This window comes from Periplaneta americana, chromosome 2 (genome assembly GCF_040183065.1).
Source record: "Periplaneta americana isolate PAMFEO1 chromosome 2, P.americana_PAMFEO1_priV1, whole genome shotgun sequence".
NCBI lineage: Eukaryota > Metazoa > Arthropoda > Insecta > Blattodea > Blattidae > Periplaneta > Periplaneta americana.
In genome coordinates this window covers 165,364,429-165,388,998 of record NC_091118.1, presented here as the reverse complement: position 1 = coordinate 165,388,998, position 24,570 = coordinate 165,364,429, and the positions used below count along the sequence as shown (strand labels likewise).

General features: G+C 36.1%; 1 protein-coding gene across 7 annotated transcripts in view; it reads right to left on the bottom strand.

The window, feature by feature from the left end:
* LOC138694770 (uncharacterized) overlaps positions 1 to 23,933 on the bottom strand; it is a 114,237-nt gene extending 90,304 nt beyond the window's left edge. For 3 of the 7 annotated variants that reach the window (XM_069818804.1, XM_069818807.1, XM_069818806.1), the window contains exons 1-3: positions 23,363 to 23,586; positions 7,111 to 7,362; positions 298 to 510 (exon numbers count right to left, since the gene is read on the bottom strand). In XM_069818804.1, the coding sequence (XP_069674905.1) occupies positions 298 to 510; positions 7,111 to 7,296 (399 nt within the window). In that variant the 5' untranslated portion in view covers positions 7,297 to 7,362; positions 23,363 to 23,586. Of the gene's footprint in view, positions 1 to 297; positions 511 to 7,110; positions 7,363 to 23,362; positions 23,587 to 23,630 lie in introns of those variants that run through there. The other 4 variants (XM_069818809.1, XM_069818810.1, XM_069818805.1 and 1 more) reach the window with 3 other exon arrangements.
* Positions 23,934 to 24,570: the final 637 nt, after the last annotated feature.

Sequence of the window (24,570 nt, the reverse complement as noted above, 5' to 3'; positions counted from 1 at the left end):
GCTTGATAAGAATTTTTATTGCCCATTAAAAATCCTTCAACATTAGCTGGGCTTGAACCCGGGAATGTAGAAACAAAGATAAGCATAGTTATTAACAAATCACTGATAACGATTATGCAATAATAATAATAATAATAATAATAATAATAATAATAATACAACATCAAAATAAAAATCTCAAGTAAAGGACATATATACCCATATATTCTGAATGACACATGATATGCACCCTTAAAAAATTGTTTTCTTTGAAAGACAGAAATGTGTGCAATTTCAAAATACAAATTTCAAACTCGCCTCTTCCATGATGTCACTGTGGATATCTTCGTTGTCTTCACTGTCTGAGGCATCTGAATCATCTGTTCCACTGGTTGCCATTCTTTCATCTCCTCTGCCAAGAGATGTGTCCCTGCTGCCACCAATACTAGAGTCTCGCGACTTTCGCCCTTCAAGTTTCATTCCAACATTGGAGCCCTTGTCTGTGCCAGATAATGGAGGCTTCAAAAATATCTGGGGGATGAACAAAAAACATAAAAATTCAAACAAGAAAATAAAATCTAAAATTACAGTTCAAAGCAACTGTATAATAATTCTTGCAGGTAAAGCTTAATAAGACAGGTCCATTCTTTCTTGGATTGTATAAACAGGTGAATAAGTACACATACACCTCTTTCAAGGAGATTCAAAGTTAGTTGGTCTCCTTCTCTTACTTTTTCTTCATCCTCTTTTTTCTTTCTCTTCCTCATCATCACTTTCTTCTTCCTTCTTTTCACCTTCCTCATCCTCCTATAGGACCCCCTAAAATGGTCTTAAAATACTTAGGTCTATGGTTCTGAGCCATTGTGCACCTTCCACAGAGAGAAGTATAACTTGCATAACTTGATGAGTTTAATTCTCTTACCAATTTTAAAAAATCAATGCATAGCTACCGATGCTTTATACTAGATTCCAATTACCTCGAACAGGGCATGTGAGTTTGTTTTTTCTTTCCACATTATCGACAATTTTGCTCAAAAATGACGAACATTTGTCAGACGAAGTGATCTGTCAATATTTGTCACTACTATTTAATACTGTAAAAGAAGAGACTGACTATAAGACCAGGATGGGCCACATCTATGGCTACAATGCTAGTGTGCTAGTCTTGCACCCAGGTAGCTCGGGTTCGATCCCTGGCGAGGTCTGGGTAAAATTTGTGTGCAGAGGGGTTTTCTCGGGGTATTCCCGTTTCCATTTTTCATTACACCAACACTCATTTCCCCCTCATTTCATCTATCATCTATAGTAATAAAAATAGACTTGGTGATGTCTGGGGGTTGGATGCTGATCTAGGTTCTAAGGGCTTGGGACTCTGGTCTCTGGCTTCAGCTCGTCAATAGATGATGGGAATTTAACTGCAGGGCCCAGGAAGGATGGTCTGTCTGTCAGCGTCGGATTCACGAATACCACCAGGGCCATCTGTCGGACACTCATCACATATAGGGCATACAATGGGCCAACAGCCCAAGTGCAAGGATTCATCCCATATCCAACCCTCACGAAATCAATCAAGACCAGATGTGTGCTCTCAATGTGGAATACACTTTGTCACTGCTGGTGCTTTTCAAGCCCTTGGAATTTTCTGACTCCAGTATTTACGGATTCTGGTACAAGAGGGGAAATGAAACTCCTAATTTGGCTAAAGCATCAGTGTGTTAAGGAACCCATACAAAATATATTTTATTATTCCTTGCGAATTGATTTAGGGTACTTCCACACTCAACATCAGCAAGGAAAAAGAGTAACAGCATGGCTGAAGGATTTAAAACATAATTATATTCCATATCTGTGAAACATGCAATGAATATGATACAAGATGTGTATAATGTCCTTAACCATTCCTTTTAGCAGACATCCAGTCTGTGTATTACTAAAAAAAATAGAGGGACAAGCCTTCTGTTCTTTCATATCTAAGTCTAAATTTTTCTTGTAAATAAACACTTCCATAGATGAGTGTCTCTACATTTTCCAACTCTCTCACCATATAAGAAAGAACAAACTAGTTTTCATATTAGTCAGTTTCTGGTATTAATGTTGAATACAGAAGAAGTGGATTTGTCTTGATATTTTTAGCTGAATATGTTAAATTTTATCTATAAATATGTCGGTCTGTATTACATTTGTGGATAGAGATCTTCATATTTTTGTCATTATATTTTAAACTTTTATTTTTCATTATTGTTTCTCATCTAGTAAGGAAGAACAGAATATGTTCTATTTATCCGCATTATGACTAATCAAACAAATACCTGTTCTATAAATTAGAAGAAATATGGTAATGCAGATGATCAAGTGACAGAACTACTACAAGTAAAGTAGTGCCTAAGTTCAGATATAATGCCAACATAACTGGCTAAGAAAGTGTAATTCTACAACAGCCATATTACACCTTATGCTCATAGGTTAGACTGTCAGAAAAGGCAATGGATTTTTAAAAGTATTAAAAATACTTAGCATGTTTCTTTCACAAGAGACATAAAGCCAGAATTCCCAAGTCTTACAAGGAATTTGATCATGAATGTGAGGGTGACAGGATAAATTCAGTGGCCATTCTTCACTCATGTCATCAACTATGCTACCCATCATTCTGTCAATGTGGATAATGAATTCCATCATATACAGTAGCGTGCAAATTAATCTGAACACGACATATTTTTACATTTTCTGTCATTGTTGACCTCACAGCTGCTCATACCGCTTTAATTGACATCTGTAGTACGTGTAATTCCATTGTTGAAGGTCTGTCATTATTTTTTATAATATGTGACATTTTGCCTGTCGTTTTGTACTTATAAGCATTTCAGTTGTGTTGAAGATTTAATACTGCAATCCTGTGTACATTCTGTCGTCTTCACAAATGGATACAACTCCACGAAAACGGTCTAAAATTATAACATTAGCAGAGCATTCTTCTATGACACAGAGGCAAATTGCTGCAGAATGTCACATCGGTTTGGCTACTATTAATTCGATCATAAAACGATACAGGGAGACTGGATCCATCACACCCCAGAAAAAAGGAAACTGTGGCCGGAAAAGGAAGACTTCAACTGCAGATGATTGTTTAATTGTCAGGAAAAGTAAATTAAATCCTAGACTAACTGCTGTTGACTTAACCCGCGAGTTAATGGCTACCACTGGGGCGAATATTCACGTCACAACAGTGTGGAAGCTGGATGAAGGGCTCATAAGCCTATTAAGAAGCAACTGCTAACCCCTGTTATGTGCAAAAAACGTTTAATGTGAGCAAAATTACATCAACACTGGACAGTGAATGACTGGAAGAATGTACTTTTTCCCGATGAGTCTCATTTCGAGGTCCACGGCCACCGTGTTTCTTACGTACGGAAAGGATCCGAAAAAGTAACAGCAGCTCATCTCCAACAAGCACCCAAATACCCCCCTAAAGTAATGTTTTGGGGTTGTTTTACAGATGAAGGGCCTGGAACATTAATACCTATCAAGGGAATGAATTCTGACAAATATATTCACTTATTGGAAACCAGAATCATACCCCAGCTGCAAAAATCATTTCCGGATAGCAGAGGTGTGTTCCAACAAGACCTGGCACCATGCCATATGTCTCGAAAAACTACAGAATTCTTCAACAAGAAGAATATTCAGGTACTCCCCTGGCCAGGCAACTCACCCGACATCAACCCCATTGAGAACTTGTGGTCAATTTGCAAAAGAAGAATGCAAAAAATGGATTGTTCTACAAAGGAGAAGATGATTTCTACCCTCATTGGTGTATGGTTTCGTGATGAAGAAATGAAGAATACTTGTGGGAAATTAGTGGAATCCATGCCAAATTGTCTCAGAGCTGTTATTAGGAACAAGGGAGGCCACATAGATTACTGAGGTATGTCTTAGATCCTTTTTTTTATCCCGTTTGAGTGTTTTTGCATAAGTAATTACGTTGTTCGGATTAATTTGCACGCTACTGTATGTGCCTCTACCTAAAAAATTAATTCTTCAAACAACTATATACAACAAACGGCTTGGCTAATGGAGAATTACAGCAAGTGAGACTTCAGTAAACAACTACGTGTAACATTTAATATTAGAGGAGAAAAATTCGCTCCAGTACCGGGAATTGAACCCAGGTCCTTGGTTCTACGTACCAAGCGCTCTCACCATTGAGCTACGCCAAAGTCCAATCCACAGCACAGGATCGAACCCCCCTCCTTCAGTGTTTTTCCCTTTGTAGCTGACTCCAAGTGGGCATGTATGTTGACATTTTATTAAGTCAACTGCCATTATACGAGGAGCACACTCAGTTGAGTGACTTCGTGGCTGGGATTCCATAGTAATATGCACAGTAATCTATACAGAAATATGTACTGTTGCTAGAAGAATTTTACTAAAGATTATTATTTTATTGGTCCTACAGAATATATCTGTTATGGTAACAATTAATATTGTGCATATTTCTGTACAGATTACTGTGCATATTACTGTGGAATCCCGGCCACCAAGTCACTTAACTGAGTACGCTCCTCGTATAATGGCAGTTGACTTAATAAAATGTCAACATACATGCCCACTTGAAGTCAGGCCACAAAGGGAAAAACTCTGGAGGAGGGGAGTTCGATCCGGTGGACTTCAGTGTAGCTAAATGGTGAGAGCACTTGGTAAGTAGAACCAAGGACCCAGGTTCAACCCCAGTGCCGGAAAGAATTTTTCTCCTCTAATATTAAGTGTTATAATCGCAGCACCAGCCACAGTAACGACCGGCGAGTCTTTGATATTTATATGTCATTGTTTGTCGCTTGTGATTGTGGCTCTTTTAGTCCCACCGCTCCAATCATATTCTACAAAAAACGGTTGCCGCCAATGGCAATCCAGGATTGAATTTTGACGTGTACATATCAAGTCCACGTGAAGTAAGAACCAAGGTTGCCATTTTTAATAACAAATGTTCGTTCAGTTTAGTAAAGCATTTCAAGTGGAAGTTATAAGTTGGTGTTAATATTTAAGATGTGGAGGCCGTGGGAAGGCAATGATGAAGTTGAAAGTATTGTAAATGCGTGTGTTCCTTCAACTAGTAGAAGTAAGACAATTACAGGTAGAAAATGTATCGGGACATTGAATAAACAGTCTCAGAAAATAATATGTAATGTGTATGCCTACGTCAAAAGTAATAAATTGGGCAAGGGACCGATTACAGAGACCGCAAAAGCTGTTGGATTAAGTAGGCAAGCCGTAAGCAGAGTTGTAGAACGAGGTCCTAAAACACCCAAAAAATGTAAAATAAAAAACAGAAATTTGAAAAAGTTGATAACTTCACCTGCGATCTGATTCGTCGAACGGTGTATGATTTTTTTAAAAATGGACAGTCGCCAACAGTTAGTGAAATATTAATAGAACTTCAAAAAAAAAAGTGTGAATTCCCCTACAAAGAAACAACACTGAGAGAATTATTGAAAAAGTTAGGATTCAAGTTCAGAGTTCTTAACAAAAGACACGTGATAACGGAGTCGTCGAGAATAGTAACGTGGAGGTACAAATATTTGAACACACTTCGTTCTAAAAGATCGGCAGGCCATAAAATTATATTTTTGGACGAGACATGTTATGACACACATGATGTCCCCAAAAAAGGTTGGGATGATGGGAGTTGCTCATGTGCCTTCAATGCCCCTGTATCTCGTGGGAAACGAATTATGGTTTTGCACGCAAGTAGTAGTGACGGCTGGGTTCCAAATTGTTTGTTCCTTTCAGCTAGAAATATAGGTGACTCCAAAGCAGATTCACATGATGAAATGAATTCTGAAATTTTCGAGGACTGGTTTACAAACAAATTAATGAAAAATCTTACAACAAGCTCTCCGTATATAATTGTAACGGATAACGCTGCTTATCATTCCAGGCTACAGTTTAGGCTACCAAATAGATCCACAAGAAAGGATGATATTAGCTTCATGGTACAACACAATCTAGAAGTACCCAATCCACTCCCCACTATATCTGTATTGCTTGAACTCATAAAAGAAGCTAATATCAGTAGAGAGTTTGTCACTGACAAAACTGCAAGAGATTTCGGCCATGAGGTTTTGCGGTTGCCCCCATATCACTGTAATTTAAATGCTATTGAACTTATTTGGGCACGCTAAAAACATGAAGTTCGAAAACGAAATGTGACTCCATCACGTAGTGACAGTGTATGCAGGACTATACGAGAATGTGTTGAACTAATAAATTCGGAATTGTGGACAAAGTATGTTAACAAGACAAGAGAAATAGAACGCCAATATATTGTTCGCGATTCTGAAAATGACAGAGACTCGTTCATTATAAGCATAGGTGACAGTGACAGTGAAGGAAGCAGTTCAGATGAGAGCTAGGAGGTCAGGTAATTAATAACTGTAATTTAGATATTTATTTAATTAATGTAGTTAGATAGCATGAAAGTATTATTATTATTATTATTATTATTATTATTATTATTATTATTATTATTATTATTATATATTAGTTATAAAGTAGTCGAGTTTCTCGTTTGTACGCCCTGCAGTTTAAAAAGACGCGACAACATCGCTTTAGAACAGTATGCAATCAATAGGTCTGTTATTGTTGTTAACCTTTTCTTTGATCTGCCGGTCGTTACTGTGGCTGGCATGGCGATAATACCATAACAGATATATTCTGTAGGACCAATAAAATAATAATCATTAGTAAAATACGTGTAACATGCCAGTTTTATGTCTACAGTAAAAGACATAATCTTTTTAACAAGTTGAAACTTAAAACACTTATCTGAGTATCCTATTACGAATATTATATTAGTAAAGATACAACTACTTAACTTGAAACTTAAGAAACAACAAAACGTAAAATTATATAATATATAATATATTGTTTCATCTATTTCTAAAACACAGAGAGAGACTCTGGCAATAGTTATACTTGTGATAAAACAAACAAATTAACAATCAGATCAGACTGAGCTTATCAGTTCATTCTAAATGTAGAGCCAGTAACACAGTTGTGAGGTTTTCAGCACTGGAAACCAGACACCTAAGATCCCTCCTGTGTGATTTACACTATAATCTCAATGACAACACAAACCTGTAAATCCTCACTGACACTAATTGTGTCACCACCATCTGGATCTCGTTTGGCCAAACTGACTGATGGAGGAGGTATGGGGTCTTTGGGTTCCTTACCCAAAGCCCCTCCCACACCTCCGGGCCCAGATTTTGGCACAACCCGTTCAATAGTGACATCTCCAATACGAGTCACAAAGGGCTCCATCCTTCAACCACCGCAGATGACTGCGGTGTTCAGTCACAGGGGTCAACCCAGCGTTAACATCTTTGGCTATAACAAAAAACACCAACGTTATGAATTGATCTCCATTAACTACCATAGTAATATAGCAGAAAGGGACTTAGTAAACAATGCACACATTCTCAAAGTATTCCTACTTCATATCAAATTAATTTTCATGAAATACAATAGTATATTCGAATATTGTCCGCTAGGGCCAAATGGTTACAAACCATGCCAAGGGGGGCATGCACATGCGCGCGCGCACGCACACGCACACACACACATACACACAGCCATAATTAAAGAGGAGATGTTTGAGGGGTCATAAGTAAACAACGGGGAGGTCAAATAAATTGAAATGTGGTGTATATATATTTCAGATAGTGGGAATTCCACTCCGGAAGAAAAATATTTAGTTCTGGAAGTCGCCACCAGAGGAGGAAATGTCACTGTACGAGGAGTGGCGACTTTCGGAACTAAATATTTTTCTTCCCAGAATGGAATTCCCACTGTGTGAAATGTATGTACACCACATTTCAATTTATTTGGCCTCACCATTGTTTACCCCTCAAACACCTCCTCTTTAATTATGGCCACCTGGTATATACATGCCTACCATCTTATCATCATTTTGTGCTGGTTGGGGCCTGCTGAATACTAAGTACCTATTGCAACAAAAGCAATGACAATTTTATTTTATTTATCAATATGGAGACAGTAAAATTCATAATTTTGGCTTCAACACTACAGAAATAAATGTGACTGAACATACAGGAAAAGAAACTTTGTTTAAACAAGAGTAAAGCTTATGGGTAAACAAGATAGTGTACAGTATGAACATGTTAACTGAAGAATTTTACAACAAGCGTTCAAAATGCTGACAATGTACTTGAATGCATCTGTCTAGTCTTCTCTGCAAAGAACCAAGAATGTGCTCGAGCAATCGTGGGTCATTCTTCACTTGTTGGAAGGCATCTACAATTCGGTACTGCAATTCTTCAGGTGTGGTGATGTCTGTTTTTAAACCAGGCTTTTTGCATAACCTCATACACAAAAGTCCAAAGAATTTAAATCCGGCCGGGTAGCTCATTGGCAGAGCAAATGGTTATAGAATGGAAGGTCCCGAGTTCAATCCTGGTGATAGCGATATTTTTCTCGATACCAAAACCTCCAAAAATACCTCAGGATTCACTTAACCTGTCAAATTGAATACCGGCACTTTTCTGTAGGTAAAAGGCAGTCAAAGCGAGGTGCTGACCACATCAACTCATTACAGTACTGAGTGCTGCATCTGTGGCTCAAGTACAAGAATGCTAGTCTTCCATTCAGGTGGCCCGGGGTTCGATCCCCGATGAGGTCATGATGGAATTTGTGGTGGACAAATCAGATGCAGAGGTTTCTTTACCGGGGTACTCCCATTTCCATTTATCATTTCAGCAACACACACCACCTACCTTTCATTTCATCTATCATCTGCAATAGTAAAAATAAGCTGAGGTGAAGTCTTGTGGATAGTACAGGCATGGATGCGAAACTTATTGACTTTCCCGTTTCAAATCCTAGAGGCACTAATGTAGAAACTGATCTTGCTGCCATCTGTTTTTCTAAGGATAACTAATTATTCCGTACATTTAGCAGCACACCAAGTGCAGAAAAGCATAACTAATTACTCCATGCATCCAGCAGTGCATCAGGTTTAACTATGTGCATATCACCTAATTTAAAATTAAACATTTAAATTTTTATTCCTCACATTATCTTCCACTGAAAATTCGTACTGGAGCCGACAGGAAGATGAAAGTGCCAGTCTATTTTTACTACTAGTACCTTCTAACAAAATTAATTACAATACAAAGAAAAAGGGACAGAAAACAAAACATTAGATAATTGAAATTGTATTCTTTGGGTATTTAGTAAACAGTGCATTAGAAAGTCTGCAAAACCTAGTTAGATGATTGAAATTATTATATTACTATCTACTATTTCAAATACATTCAATAATACTTTTTCTTACAGAGTCCATAAACATCTTCGTTTAACATACACTGCTTATACAGCGAGTGCTTTTCGCTGTCGAGTCATCCGTTGCACAGTGGCCGGCGAAAACAACCGTTGACAACCGAGCTCCTGGCACTGCGACAGACTTGAATCCCATCCTTTGTAGGAGCGCGGGTATCATTCAGTCAGTGTCACTGCAGTTTTGTTTCAGCGCGGTCGTGCTTTGAAGTGCTTCATACGAAATGTTATTTCTGTATTAGTCCTACAAGTGTTATTGCGCTTGGCATTAAATGTGATTTCTGTATTAGTTTACATAATGCCTCGACATACTTACACATTACAACAAAGAATTTTAATGTATGATTCGAATGTGTTAACAAATTCTTGCTGGGAAGTTGTAAGGCGATTTTTAACTGAATATCCAGATGTGCCTACCCCACATAGAGGTACTACGCGAAAACTTTTCACTAAATTTAGAGAAACGGGGTCTATTCTTGATAAAAAGTAAAGGGTAAATAAACGTGTGCTTACTGAGGAGAAACTAGACGAAGTGGGAGAAAGATTAGAACATACTCCACAGAAATCCCTCCAACAGCTTGCACAGGAAACTGAAATTTCGTGATCTCAGCATGGCGAGCTACCAAACTCTTAAAATTGAAAACATACAAGCTCACTGTTGTTCATGAACTGTTGCCACGTGATCATGAAAAACGGTTAAATTTTTGTAACTGGATTTTGCAAAATGTTCATGATGGAGCTAATTGACCCACACTTAATTTTCTTTTCTGACGAAGCATGGTTCCATTTACATGGGCATGTGTCCATTCAGAATGACAGGTACTGAAGAGCAGATAAACCCAATTTCATACACGAAACTCCCTTACATGATGAGAAGATCGGGATTTGGGGTACAGTAAATGCATATGGGGTTATGGGGCCTATATTTTTTGAAAGTACCATTAATGAACAGAGATACAGGGATAATATACTCACACACCATTCTTTGAACAGTTAACTGACACTGAATGTCAATCAGGGTATTTCTAACAAGACTCTGCCATGGCGCATATAGCTGATGAGACATTAAATTTAATTCAGGAAATTTTTGAAGCTAGGATCATAAGTAAAGAATTATGGCCGCCGCGATCCCTCGACCTAACTGTTTGTGACTTTTATCTATGGAGGCACTTGAAAACTAAAGTGTATGCAACGAACCCCCAAACATTAGAAGAATTGAAAACAAGTATCAGGCGTGAAACTGACTCTATTTCAGAAGACGAGTTAATATGTGTAAATGCACATTTCCTAAAAAGATGCTAGAAATATGTGGATGAAGGAGGACATCATTTCCAACATCTCATGTTATAAGGTCTGTGGTTATTTTTCTTTGTAATTTTACTCAATTGTACATGGTCATTTTCATTGTACATTGTATATCTGTACTGAATTGACTGCGGGGAGTAACATCGGTTGCTATCACCAGCAGCCGTGCAACGGGGGTTTTGCTTTTGATTTGCCAGAAACTGGGTTATCTTCGGTTGCTATCACTGGCTGCCGTGCAACGGGCGACTCGAAAGCGAAAGGCAACACATATCATTTATATCTAGGGACAGAACATTTATCTCGACTTCTTTGCAAATTTCTAGCTTCCATCGTTCCATCTTTTCTTCTCAACTAATGGTCTCTAACGGAAAAGTGTAGAACTCTGGGGGACCTACTCACAAATGAAGTATAATAGCCCTCTTGGCTACCCATCATCACGTAGTTCTAATGTTCACAACCTACGACATTGGGCTTGTTAGTTCGTCTGCGAGATGTTAGATAGTGCTGACTGCAGTTTTGCATCCTATTACATTCATCCATGGTACAGGTTTTTAGTGCTGATATAGGAAGGGCTTGAAGTTCCAGGTTCCTGGAGCAGGATGGCCCACTGGTCAGCGTCGGATTCACGAATGCCACCCAAACTACCTATCGGATTTGGATAATTATCGTATATATATATATATATATACATATATATACATATATATATATATATACATATATATACATATATATATATATATATATATATATATATATATATATATATATAGAGGACGCAATGGGCCAAAGCGTACGTAAGTGTACGGACCCGTCTGGGTCCAGTCCTCGTAAAGCCAAACCAAGCTACAGTGCCAAGGTCATGAAACCATGAAACTACTGTACTTCCATACCTCCATGCATCTTCATGGTGAGTAAAGGGAATATCTTTATCTTTATATTATGTTTTTCACTTGGAATAGAAACTATGGCTGTAACAACAACTGATATCTAATCTACATTATTATTATTAGTCTTATTTAACGACGCATTATCAACTACTAGGTTATTTAGTATCGAGGAAATGAGGATCTAACATTCTAAATGTGCTAAGTGCAAAAACAACTTTCTGAAATACTGATAAAAACACACTGCGAAATGCATGTTGAGATACTTACAACACTGTCTTTTGGCGCATGAATGAATCACTTACAGTTGAACTACAATAAAGAAAATTTAGTATTCTCATATGAATGTTCCTCCCTTAGATTGAATAAAATAAAATTTGAAAAATTGGCACTTAGCACATTTAGAATGTTAGGTCTTCAAGCAGTGATAAGATAGTATTTGGTGAAAGGAGGCTGAGGATTTGTTACGTGATTACCTACCATTCGCCTTACAGTTGAGAAAAAACTCGAAAAAGATCCAACCCGATAACAAGCCTACTGTACATACGGAGACTAAGAGGAAGGTAGAAAATAGAAAAGGCTGGAGAATGCTGGGTTTGCAGTGAAAGACCTGCCCTTGAAAAGAACACTATAAATGAATGAACAAGCCCAGGCAGGAATCGAATCTATGCTCAAGAGCAGCTCCGGATTAGTAGGCAAACGCACTACTGCCTGAGTTACACTGGTGGCCTGCTACCACTACTATTATTATTATTATTATTATTATTATTATTATTATTATTACTATTATTATTAGTGGGTTATTTTACGATGCTGTATGAACATCTTAGATTAATTAGCGTCTGAATGAAATGAAGGTGATAATGCCGGTGAAATGAGTCTGGGGTCCAGCACCGATAGTTACCCAGCGTTTACTCATGTTGGGTTGAGGGAAAACGTCGGAAAAAACCTCAACCAGGTAACTTGCCCCGATCGGGATTCGAACTCGGACCGCCTGCTTTCGCGATAGGACGCGCTAACGGTTACTCCACAGATGTGGACCTATTATTATCATTATTATTATTATTATTATTATTATTATTATTATTATTATTATTATTATCTAGCTAGAGATATAAACGGTTCTTCAGAGATGGAAATAATTAAAAGTGCAAGCATCGGAAGGAAAGTAGTTGGCAAGTTGAATTCTGTATTATGGAGCAAGAATCTCATTAACTGAACAAAGAGGTTGATATAATTCGCTACTGGATCACCCTATACGGGTAGAGACCTGGACGATGCAGAAGCAATATTTTGATAAGCTGACTGCCGTTGAAATGGACTTCTGGAGATCAGCTAGGAAATCACGGCTAGAAAAGATCAGGAACACCGAGATAAGAAGAATTATGGAAGTTTAAGAGGGCATAACTGAGGAAACTGAAAGAAGAAGATTGAAGTGGTATAGACCAGGGTGCGAATTATTGAAAAATTATCCCCCTCTCATAAATTCATATTAACATCCCTGCCAGGGATAACTTCTATCCCCCTCACAAAATATAACTGTTTTAATACGAGTATAAGTTATAAAGTTTAAAGTAAGCAAAGAAAATAATATTGATGTATTATCACCGGCAATCAATAACTTGCGGATTACGGTACACATCGTATCAACTATTTTTAAAAATGTGATGCAGTTACAGAGGTGAGTTTATTCATTACTTTATTATTCTTACTTCCAATGTTTACATTTCATCACAGTAATGTCAACAACAGCAACAGTAATAATAATAATAATAATAATAATAATAATAATAATAATAATTTTATGTATGGTATTCTCTACCTAGGATTATATCCTCCCCTCATCAGAAATCTTAATTCGCACCCTGGTATGGACATTTGAGGTGCTCAGCGCACAAATGGCCCAACCCACAAAATTATATTTCCACTTCGCCTCTTTGTAACAGTGCGCAAAATGCGATACGCAAACGAAACTTGTGCTGAAATCTCATGGAAAAGCTAGAAATGATGATTAGGCCGATTTACACTTTGAAGAGAACAATATGAGGTCTTTACAGCAATAAACTCAATACCGGTATGCAAATTGTGTGGGTTGGGCCATTTGTGCGCTGAGCATTTCATTTATGCAGAATGGCTGAGACACATATTCCTAAGATGGTGTATGAATGGAAGTTGGAAGGAAGAAGAAGACGACGACCGCAGATTTCCTGGAAACAATGTACAGCAGTCTATGAGGAATATTGGATTCACAGATGATGCTCAAGATAGAGATCGATGGAGGGAATTAATAAATGGAAGAAAAGAGTGAAGTGGCTGTAATGTCATTTTATTTGTTCTAACGGGAGAAGAACCTCTAAATTCTCAATTAAAATAATAATAATAATAATAATAATAATAATAATAATAATAATAATAATAATTATTATTATTATCATCATCATCATCATCATGGATTTAGACTATTGATTGGTCCGTTCTGGTCTCAATTGTCTATTAGCCATTTTAGATTATTAGATGGTTTTAAATATAGGTACTCGTATTATATCGAACAACGGAAACAATTTTGAATTATCAATAGCAATATACAAACTGAATAAACAGAAGAATACGGAATAGAAATTTCAACCGAGAAATGGCTTTTAGGAACAAGTTTCAATAAAGAGTAAAATCACAGTCTAGTATATAGACTGTGGTAAAATGGTAATAAACACTGTACAAACCAGCTCATTTAATTATGCTTATTGTCATATGAAAATAAAAAAGACATACTCGTACATAAAATGTCCATATTTTTAAGAAAGGGAATTATTATTATTATTATTATTATTATTATTATTATTATTTTAACATCTACCTCATGGGACATGAAATACATTTCACGTGTTCAGTTTGGATATAAAATATGCACAAAAAATAATCTTAACGTTATCTCCAACATTAAAAAAACAAGTATTGTTTTCATAATATCTTTCATAAGGAAACGGATATTTCTGACTGCACTTTAGAAATCATATACCAGTATACAAAAATTCTGATTACATTTTACGACATCCTATGATATACCGGAAACGTCGAAATTCACAAATGTTTATTTAAACAAACTACACTTTGACGTTTTGTAAAATATTTCTTCGAAAGAAATTTCATAGCAATCCGAAAATGTATACGTATCTTTTGCTGAAAAAAAAAAAAAAAACTGTAACACAATGTTTCTTAAGAATGTTGCCAAACTCTGTTACGTATATTTTGCAAAATAGATATTTAGAGTATAAACTAGAATTACATAAATCAGTACAAGTATCTATATATTATTATGAATCATAAAGTATAAATTTAATTTCTACATAAGTCGAAGACGCAAGGGCTATTTTATTTCCTGACAGATAATAGTGAACCCATTACTTGACAACTTTGGTCACACTAGCTGCCGAATACAGCATCCGATGTTAATATACAAACGCATGCTTACGAAGAAGTGATGAGAAAATTCAAAAGCCAGCCTATCAATGACGAAACTGAGGGCATTAAAAGAAACGTCAACGCTGAAACACTGCAGCTCTAGGTTCTGAAGTGCAGAACCCTCGCCACAAAGTAAACGGAGTGACTCCAATTCAGTGCAGTTTGGCAACAGTGACTGTCTGCGGGTCCGAGTCCGCTCCGCTTCGAGATCATCAATATCTGTCCCAGCTCCCGCTCAGGGGTGGTCAAACTCGTTAAGTACTGATGAGCGTTTTAATTATAATTACAAGACGTCGTTAAAATACACTGGATATGTGTCATAGGCTGCACAACAGAAGCCACGATTCCAATGCAATGCTATGCTAAATTTACAGCAATTCAAACGAACACAGCGGCGTTTGTTTCTTCCACCCAAACACGGCGTCAAACACACGCCTTTTCTTAGCACTGTCGACTGTCAAAACTTGGACAATGTATCCACGAAAAGAATGTAATTTCCTTTTACAAATCCAAACTTATGTTAGAGCACAAGGATAGCTATAGGTGGTGTACAAGCATTAAGAAAAATGTGGCAAATTGATGTTTCAAAGTCACGACATATGAAAAATACAGTATTTCCGTAAAGGAACAGTTACATGAGCATGTAGTTAGTTCACTGTTCACAATTTGCTTATATCTCACAAAATCCGACAAACACATTAATATATTCCGTAAACTATAACGTAATATTGGATTCCTACAATCAATTCCCTGTACAGTCAGCAAACTTTCCAATACCGTAATTCTACATCTACGAAGGGAAACGGTTGGAACAGCAATGTTCGTACTTAGGAAGATTGGGCCTGCTTTAACTACTTAGATCTTCAAAAATATAGCCTAAACTGTATGTTTTCCACATTCTAAGATGGTACACATGTTTTACTTGTAGGGTAGGCCTCTTGAAATTATTCTCGAAATTAGTAATGTCAGTCCCGCAACGTAGCTGCGTGGTCTAAGGCGTCATGCGTTGGTCTATCTGTACGGAATGAGCGCTGGTTCGAGTCCTCATGGGGGAAGAAAGTTCCTAATTAAATTTCGACTAGTGTATGGGACAGGTGCCTTCCCAACATATTATACTGGGAAATATATAAGGATGATTGACATTGCGTGGGCGAACTCACATGTGAAGGCTCGACGTCATTTTGTCCAATAACACTTCATGACCCCCTTACACCATCACGGATCATGAATTGTTATTGGGCAAGATAACGCCGAACCTCCACACATGTGAGGTCACCCACGCAGTGTCAATCACAATAGTGCTAAATTTGGAGAGCTACAGTTTCGTAGGCCAGCAGTAACAGTTGGGGAAGGGAGGGAGGAAATCACTGTGTTGACTACACTTACCCCAAACTGGTTGGATGATAGTTCACCTCTCACCTCTGCTGAGATATGTGGACTGATGGTCGGCTTTGGACCTTCGTGCGCTGTCGCGCCATGGTTATTATTATTATTATTATTATTATTATTGAGAATTGAAAGCAATTGAAATAAACTTCTTACGACTTGCTAGCACATGAGAGGGGTGACTGTTCTGTTGGGATTACTATTTCTTAAAGGCTCACAGAGACGTCCCGTGAAGCTCTAGCATAAACCTGTTTCTGAGACAGCCACGGATCACTAGGCCCAATTCTCACCAGAATAATGATAATGATGGTGGTGGTGGTGATGATGACGATTCACTCAATTGTGTTCTGCTCAAGAGCAGGTCTTTCACTGCAAACCCAGCTTTCTCCAGTCTTTCCTATTTTTGCCTTCCTCTTTGTTTCCTCATATGATCCATAATCTTAATGTCGTCTATCATCTGATATCTTCTTCTACCCCGAACTCTTCTCCCGTTCATCATTCCTTCCAGTGCATCCTTCAGTAGGCAGTTTCTTCTCAGCCAGTGATCCAATGAATTCCCTTTCCTCTTCCTGATCAGTTTCAGCATCATTCTTTCTTCACCCATTCTTTCCAACACAGCTTCATTTCTTATTCTGTCAGTCCACTTCACACGTTCCATTCTTCTCCATATCCACATTTCAAATGCTTCTATTCGCTTCTCTTTACTTCGTCGTAATGTCCATGTTTTTGTCCCATATAATGCCACATTCCATACCAAGCACTTCACTAGTCTCTTCCTTAGTTCTTTTTTCAGAGGTCCGCAGAAGATACTCCTTTTTCTATTAAAAGCTTCCTTGGCCATTGCTATCCTCCTTTTGACTTCCTGGCAGCAGCTCATGTTACTGCTTACAGTACACCCCAAGTATTTGAAGCTGTTCACTTGCTTTACTGCCTTATTTAAAATTATCATTATTATTATTATTATTATTATTATTATTATTATTGTTGTTGTTGTTGTTGTCACGCCCACAGAATCATTCCATTTGAAAATTAATAGTTGGCTTCTAGTTCTTTTACTTCATTAACTCTGAAAATTTACTACCAGTTTCCTAAATTCTAAATAAACGCATTCTTGTTTTACACAGCAGATTTTGATTAATTTGGTGCAATAATAGTCAGAATATTAGTAATATCACACACAAAAAACCGCTACTTTCGCAAACTGAAATCCTAAGTTACCGATACTTCTAGTTCCTTTGCTGTATCAACTCTTGAAATTAAAATTGTAGTCTGTGCAGTTTTGTTTTACCTTTAGAGCCCGGATATTATTGGCATGATTAGTAATATCATGCCCACAAAACCACTCCCTTTGAAAATTTATAGTTGCTTTACTATAAAAATTCCTAAAACTAAGTTTTCAGAGACATATGGTATGTGCTGTGTTGTTTTACATTGGATACCTGATTTCAATAATTTGGTTTATTATTATTCGCAATATTAGTCAGTTCTTCGAAAAGACGAATACCACGCCCACAAAACCACTTTCTTTCAAAATTTACACTCTCCCTCTAGTTCCTTTACTGTATCTACTTCTAAAAACTAGTTCTTAGAAAAGACGTATGGTCTGTGGAGTTTTGTTTTACTTTTAGATATCAGATTCCAAGAATTTGTATAGTCTGTACAGCATTGTCTGGAACCGAATTTCATTAATTTGGTGCATTAGTTTCGCGATATTAATATCACGCCCACAAAATCACTCAGTTTGAAAATTAACATTCGACTTCTAGTTTCTTTTTTGTACCCATTCCTAAAAATAGCCTAGTTAGTTCAAAAGACATCTTGATAGTGTTGAGCAGCAACCAAGTAGACCTATGTCAAAACATTCAATTTTAAAGGAGAGCGAAAAAAACATTTTAATATCTTGGTAACGAACAAATCTGACATAAGAGAGTATTTAAATATATTCTTATAAAGTTTGTATCCATGCCTGGACATAAGATGTGTTTGCAGAAGATTCAGAAAGACTTTTCTTACAGGGATAAAGTGAAATCTATTTTTTTGACATACGAAGTTGCTGTTCAACATCATCGATATGCTCCCCAAATACTAAAATCACCTACGTAGGTAAAGGTAAAGTCAATCCCATTACAGACCAAATTGGCCCAGAAGGTAGCAGGAGGTTAAGGCTCTCTCCTTTACTGATAACCAGCATTAATGTCAGCACAGATGTCAGTCATACATACCCATGCCTTTACCCCCCAAGGAAACACCCCAGACAGTCATTTCTGTTATTTTTCATTAGTAATTTGACGTACAATAGTTGCAATATTAGTAATATCACATGATCACTAAGCCACTCTCTTTGGAAATTAACATTCAATTATTAATTCCTTTACTGTAGCAAGTTCTGAAAGCTAATCAGCTCTACATAATACTAATTTAATTCTACAATTACCAGTTACTGAATAGTTGTTTCAAATCCATGTACAATTAAACTTACGTTCAAATAAAATATACCGGTACAATAAAAGGCACTCCCATAGGAATACATTTTAACTATAATCTTCACAGTACATAATTTTATACACACATCCAGACATGCAAATGTTTAATCTGAAGATAAAATAACATCAGAAATTCTCTCCGAACAAAGTAACATGGACTTTCTATTAAAAAGAATAAAAAAAACTGCCTGTATATTTTCGATAATTCGGAAACTTTACTAGTGCAATTGATAGCAATAATTATGCTTATCCAGTTTTAATTACAAAAAATAAAACTGTCCACTGCACAATGCAGGAGAGTGTGGAGGTAATTGTGGGTAACTAGGTTTATTTCTATCTACCTGGAGCAATGAATGAACATTAAAGATCCATTTCAGGAAGTAAGACAATCTCATCTGCTGTGAATGAGTAAACAAAGGTAGCAGTGTTCTTTGAATTTGAAGGCAACATATTCTTATTTTTTCAAAATGAGCTCGTAAAAAAACACTGGATCATACTAGGTATGCCTTTGCAATCAGGAAGTAGTACAAGGAAGACAGTATCCTATTTCACAGAAATAGAATCCCAGTACATTGAAAATATCCCAGTACATTGAAAATAATCATTCTTTCTCATAGAATTTGGGGTTTTCAAATGTGCTGAGATTTATTATCACCAGAACAAAAACTCAGAACTTACATGTTTCATAATCAGGGTCATCACCCAAGAACTGATGGGTCATGTATTCTGTTGAGTTATGCTAGACAAGCCCATAAAACCAAATTTGATATCACGGAATCACACAAACAAAAATAAAACCTGTAGCATCCAGACAATAACTTCTCAAATTTGCGAAGGTATGATGCTTTTGTGAAGTACTTACGAGTACAAGTGAGAAGTAACGTAATTTGCTATCTTTCTCATTCCCATATTAGCTAGGTCTACTGTACGTACATTAAGAAAGAGTAACTCACTAATATACATTCATCTCAAAAGGCAGGAACTTAAGACAGGGTTATGACTCTACTGTTTCTTGCTTCCCATTATCGACTGTTTATATAATTACTCTCATATTAATGCTGGATAATTCATTAGATGGTTTTTGTCCAATTCTTTTTGATTACATAATGGACACATATTTTAAGAGAAAATTTACTGTTTACAATGTCTTATAATTTTAGTTAATTGAATAAATGTAACCTAGGCCTAGTACAGAAGTCAGAAATGAATGAATTAGCCTAGTTAAGTGTAAAATAAACTTAAGACGACCTTATGTTCGAATTTTGACTCCTGTAATGAAAATAAATTTTACATTATGAAAAATTTCATATCTGGAATGAAAACATTTCATTTCTATTTCAGTAACATAAATTTCTTTACGGACTTTATAAAAGAAATAGGTCCGAATGAGTGGAAAAGTGTGTCCAGTAAAAAGAAGTGTGAACCTGAGAATATGATATACTGTGTGTGTGGTGTGTGTGTGTGTGTGTGTGTGTGTGAAATTTACTGGGTATTTCTTTACCATTGCGTTACCACGTTAAGATACAAATGTATTTATGTAGCCTACTTAGCTTCTAGTCGAGTCATAGGCTATCTACCTACTAAACAAAAGAAAAATTGAGTGTCAACACCAATTTCACACCGAAATAAGAGTGGAAACTTGCTGTGAAAGTGTGGACCAGTGGAGAGGTGCAGGCAAGTGCTCCACTGAGGTGGAGGGGCAGCACATAATCTCATTTCCGTGCTTTTCCTCACTGATTACAGAGAAAAGACGAGTTTTCGTAAGGCCAAATCAATGACACATTAGCTTACGTTTTTGGTATACTCACAATATTGTCTAAGAATGTCACTAGTCCACACAAACCTCCTCTCTCCCACATTATCCCACAGTGTCTTTGGTAGATGGTCCTTACTATCCACCTTCCTTTGGTAACACTATTGTAAAGATCTATCTTTTATTGGTTGTAATAAGGGTATGAAAACGAGTGTTGTGTTTAGTTCCACTGTGATTTACATGTATATTATTATAGTATAGACTAAACACTATGCAAAATTTTCAATCACAAACCTATCTTATGATTTTCCATGACTGCTTAGGCCTAGTATTATCTAGTCTGTGATATACAGAAGCAATGGATAATATGTGACAAACCTAGACATATTCTCAACAAACAATGATGCAAACCACTTTAGTTGCTTCATCTTCACTGGATGATGAAGACGACATTGTGACTTAAGTTATGGCAACCATTTTTTGCATACAGAAAAGTGATGTCAACAAACAAACTATATTTAAAAACACAATCTTTTAATACAACAATATTGTCTGCTTTACATCAGTTGTATTAATGCAATCCCAATATGCACTCACTGTTCTCATGTTTCAATACCTGAAGTTCACAAAATGTAGCATCACAATGTTTTCATTGATTTCAAACAGACATGAAGTTAAAATTCTATCAATCCTATCACTAACCCAAGATTCCACAATTATGATTCTGTAATGAAGTAAAAAATAGATGCTACAATAGCCTATATTCTATGTCTCCTACAAACTTAAGATGAAAGAAACATCTAAGAAAACTGACGAAGACGAGACAGAGAAAAGACAGGAGGAGAGAGAAGAGAGAAAGGGGAAGAATAAGAAAAAGAGCAAGAGAGAATCGATATACGCGCAAGATAGGCATAAGTAACTATCAGGGATAACTATAGCTAAGCGAAATGTTTATAATTAATATGTTGTTAATAACAACTGATATACGCAATATCTCATGTTAGTCACAGTCTGTAGGATGGTACAATCTTCCACCCTGGGCTAAATTAAGAGGTTTAAGTACTTTACGAACCACTGTAGGTCGCCCTCCAGCAGAAGAAAGAGAATTGAATAACTGTGTGCTTTTATAATATAATGCACTAACATCTGCCTACCAAAACAATCAGTAAGTCACGTTAGGTTCGATTTATACATATGCATGTACCTTAACAAACATGTTAAGTACCGGTAAATAAAAGAACATAAATTATACCTCTGCTACGTCATTAGAACAAATTACTCTTAACCAATTAAATAATGAAACAAATTACTTTTAACCATTTAAATAATGTATGAACTCTTCAAAAATAAGCACTCAAAACATCATGCTTGTCAGAAAAATTAAAGTAAACAATCACACAGTTAATTTAAATAAGAACTCAGAGAAAAGAAAAAAATACACACATAGGTCTACACATAGCTGGATATGATGACAAAGAAAGAGAGTGAGAGAGAAAGATAGAGAGAACCTCTATATATTTAATGTATAGGATAAGAATTTAGTTAGCAAATATTTACGACAACTAGCGAGTGTGCTTCTAAACAAATGTGTAAGATACATAAATGACATCTCAGAGCTCTTTTTAGCCTTCACTCACAATTTTAATATTGTCCACTACAATACACAAGCAACAATAAGCGACCAATAGTATCATAACATCTTTTCTAGAAACGAAATGTTACTTCAAAAGAACAAGATTTAAAAATGAACCATGAATATCTAAAATGACATACCAATAAATTGATAACTATAAATTCAACAGATATATTTTATGAGATTGATTACGGGTTCAAAACAATGAGGAAATAATTTCCACTTTTGTTTATTTTGCTACCACAGAGTGTTTATGTATGGTAACAAATTTGTTACATGTGTTAGAAACAGACGGAACACATGTTAAACAAAAATACATTGTATAAGGATCCTGCTTCAATCAGAAATGAAGATATCTAATTGTACTAGTCCTTTCATGAATGAACCATAAACACAGAGTTCTATATTAAATACAAAGTTACATTTACAACAGAAGTAAAAAGAAATTAAAAACAAGATATGCCCCGAATGTTTTTGTTCATCACATGCGTCTTTCTGTGTGCTTTTATTTTTAAAGTGGACACAGTTTTGCTGATTTCTTTAACTTTGCTGTATGAGAAATTGTTATGTACCGTACTCTCATCTAATACAAAGATAAAACAACGAACAAACATGTAGGCCTAGGCCTACAATAAAAATTAAAATAGCAAATTATGATGTTATGTGTAACACATCTGACCAATTCCAAGTACAAGTTTACAAACTTATCTGTTTCATTCAATACCGCTCAATGTTTATGACAGATTCATCCAACTATGTTTGTCTCCTATCAATTAATTACTGTACCGATTCTTTTATGGCCAGAATTAGTAAGTGAAGAATACTAACTTAAATATGACAATACTTTACACTGTAATATACGAACAAAATTATGAAGTATGTATGGAAAATGTTAATTGCTTGAAAACCACGACCATCATATCGAATAAGAGAAACACAATTCATAAAATTAAGTCCGCCTTAACCTTACTTCCAATACCTAAACGCCATTATTTAACTGCTTCATGCACGCCGATTACCTTCACGAAATTATGTACCATATAGAGTACAGGTTTATATAGTCTTATTAATTAGAAAAGATCAGTCAGAACGCCCAATTTTAATTCAAGATCAAATTCATTCTCACCTGGCAGCTCAGAACTTATGTGTAGTACGTAGTACACTGGTTGATTTCACTCTTTATGACACTCACAATTACACATAACTTCAAAATAATCAGGATCAATACCCGCAATATGATTGTTAATTATTCATCCATTAATTACTTTGGGAAGCCATTACATCTACTCTGCAACACAAAAAGGTGACAAACGACAAACCGTATATTATTTTTCGTTATTATCAAAAGATGCCGCCACATACCAGGTATTTGAATTTCCGATTCCATAGAATACCTATTGAGAATGGACCATTTACAGACAATGTATGAAATAAATAGTATTGTGTAAATTGATGACGTTTTCGTACAATGCTGAGAGACATGTAAACACAGGCGTGAAGCCATAATTCTATATACGAAGCCATTGTATATCTTCTTTGTGATTTCTATACGTAAATAGATATTTCAGTACAATAAAACAAATAATATTCGACATTAAGACCACTGAATTCTGGAAAAGCTGGAACAGTTATCTTCGTATAGAGTAGATCATACGGAAACAATTGCGGCAATATGAATTTGCAGACAAGACAAGAAGACCTTACGACAGCAGGGCATCAAACTAATAACGAACCAAAATAATTACGTTAGTCTTTATTCGTAATTATATGCATATAAGTAGAACGACTTCAGAATACCGAGGAAGTATATTTATGTCATTGCATTATTGAATTATTTATTTTTGGTACAAAAGGTGCTTCTCTTTTTTATGTATTTATTTATCCTTGTACCATTAATAAAAAAAACATATACTTCTTAATTATTTTAATTGGCACAGTCATTGTACATAAGTAGTACACCACTTACGCGGTATTCTAAAGTATAGCGGGTCTTACTAGCACAAATGTTCAACTATCAAACATATGAAATGTGTCACGAAGATAACTCATGCTGCGAATATTAAGTTTATAGTTAATTTTCTTGGATCGTTGTTAAGAAAAAAAAACATACGCCAGAATAAGATAAACTTTTTTTTTACATTCCATACAAAATGTATTATTTAAATGTGTCACAAAATGATTGCTCCGATTTTAATATTATCCATTTCGAAAAGTATGTAAGCCATAGGAACGCAGTCAGTCTCAATTTACAGCTACCGGTACTCCTAATTTCACAGTATAAGAAAGAAGATTTAAGTGTATGACTCCCAATACGCATGCGCTAGCTATTGTTGG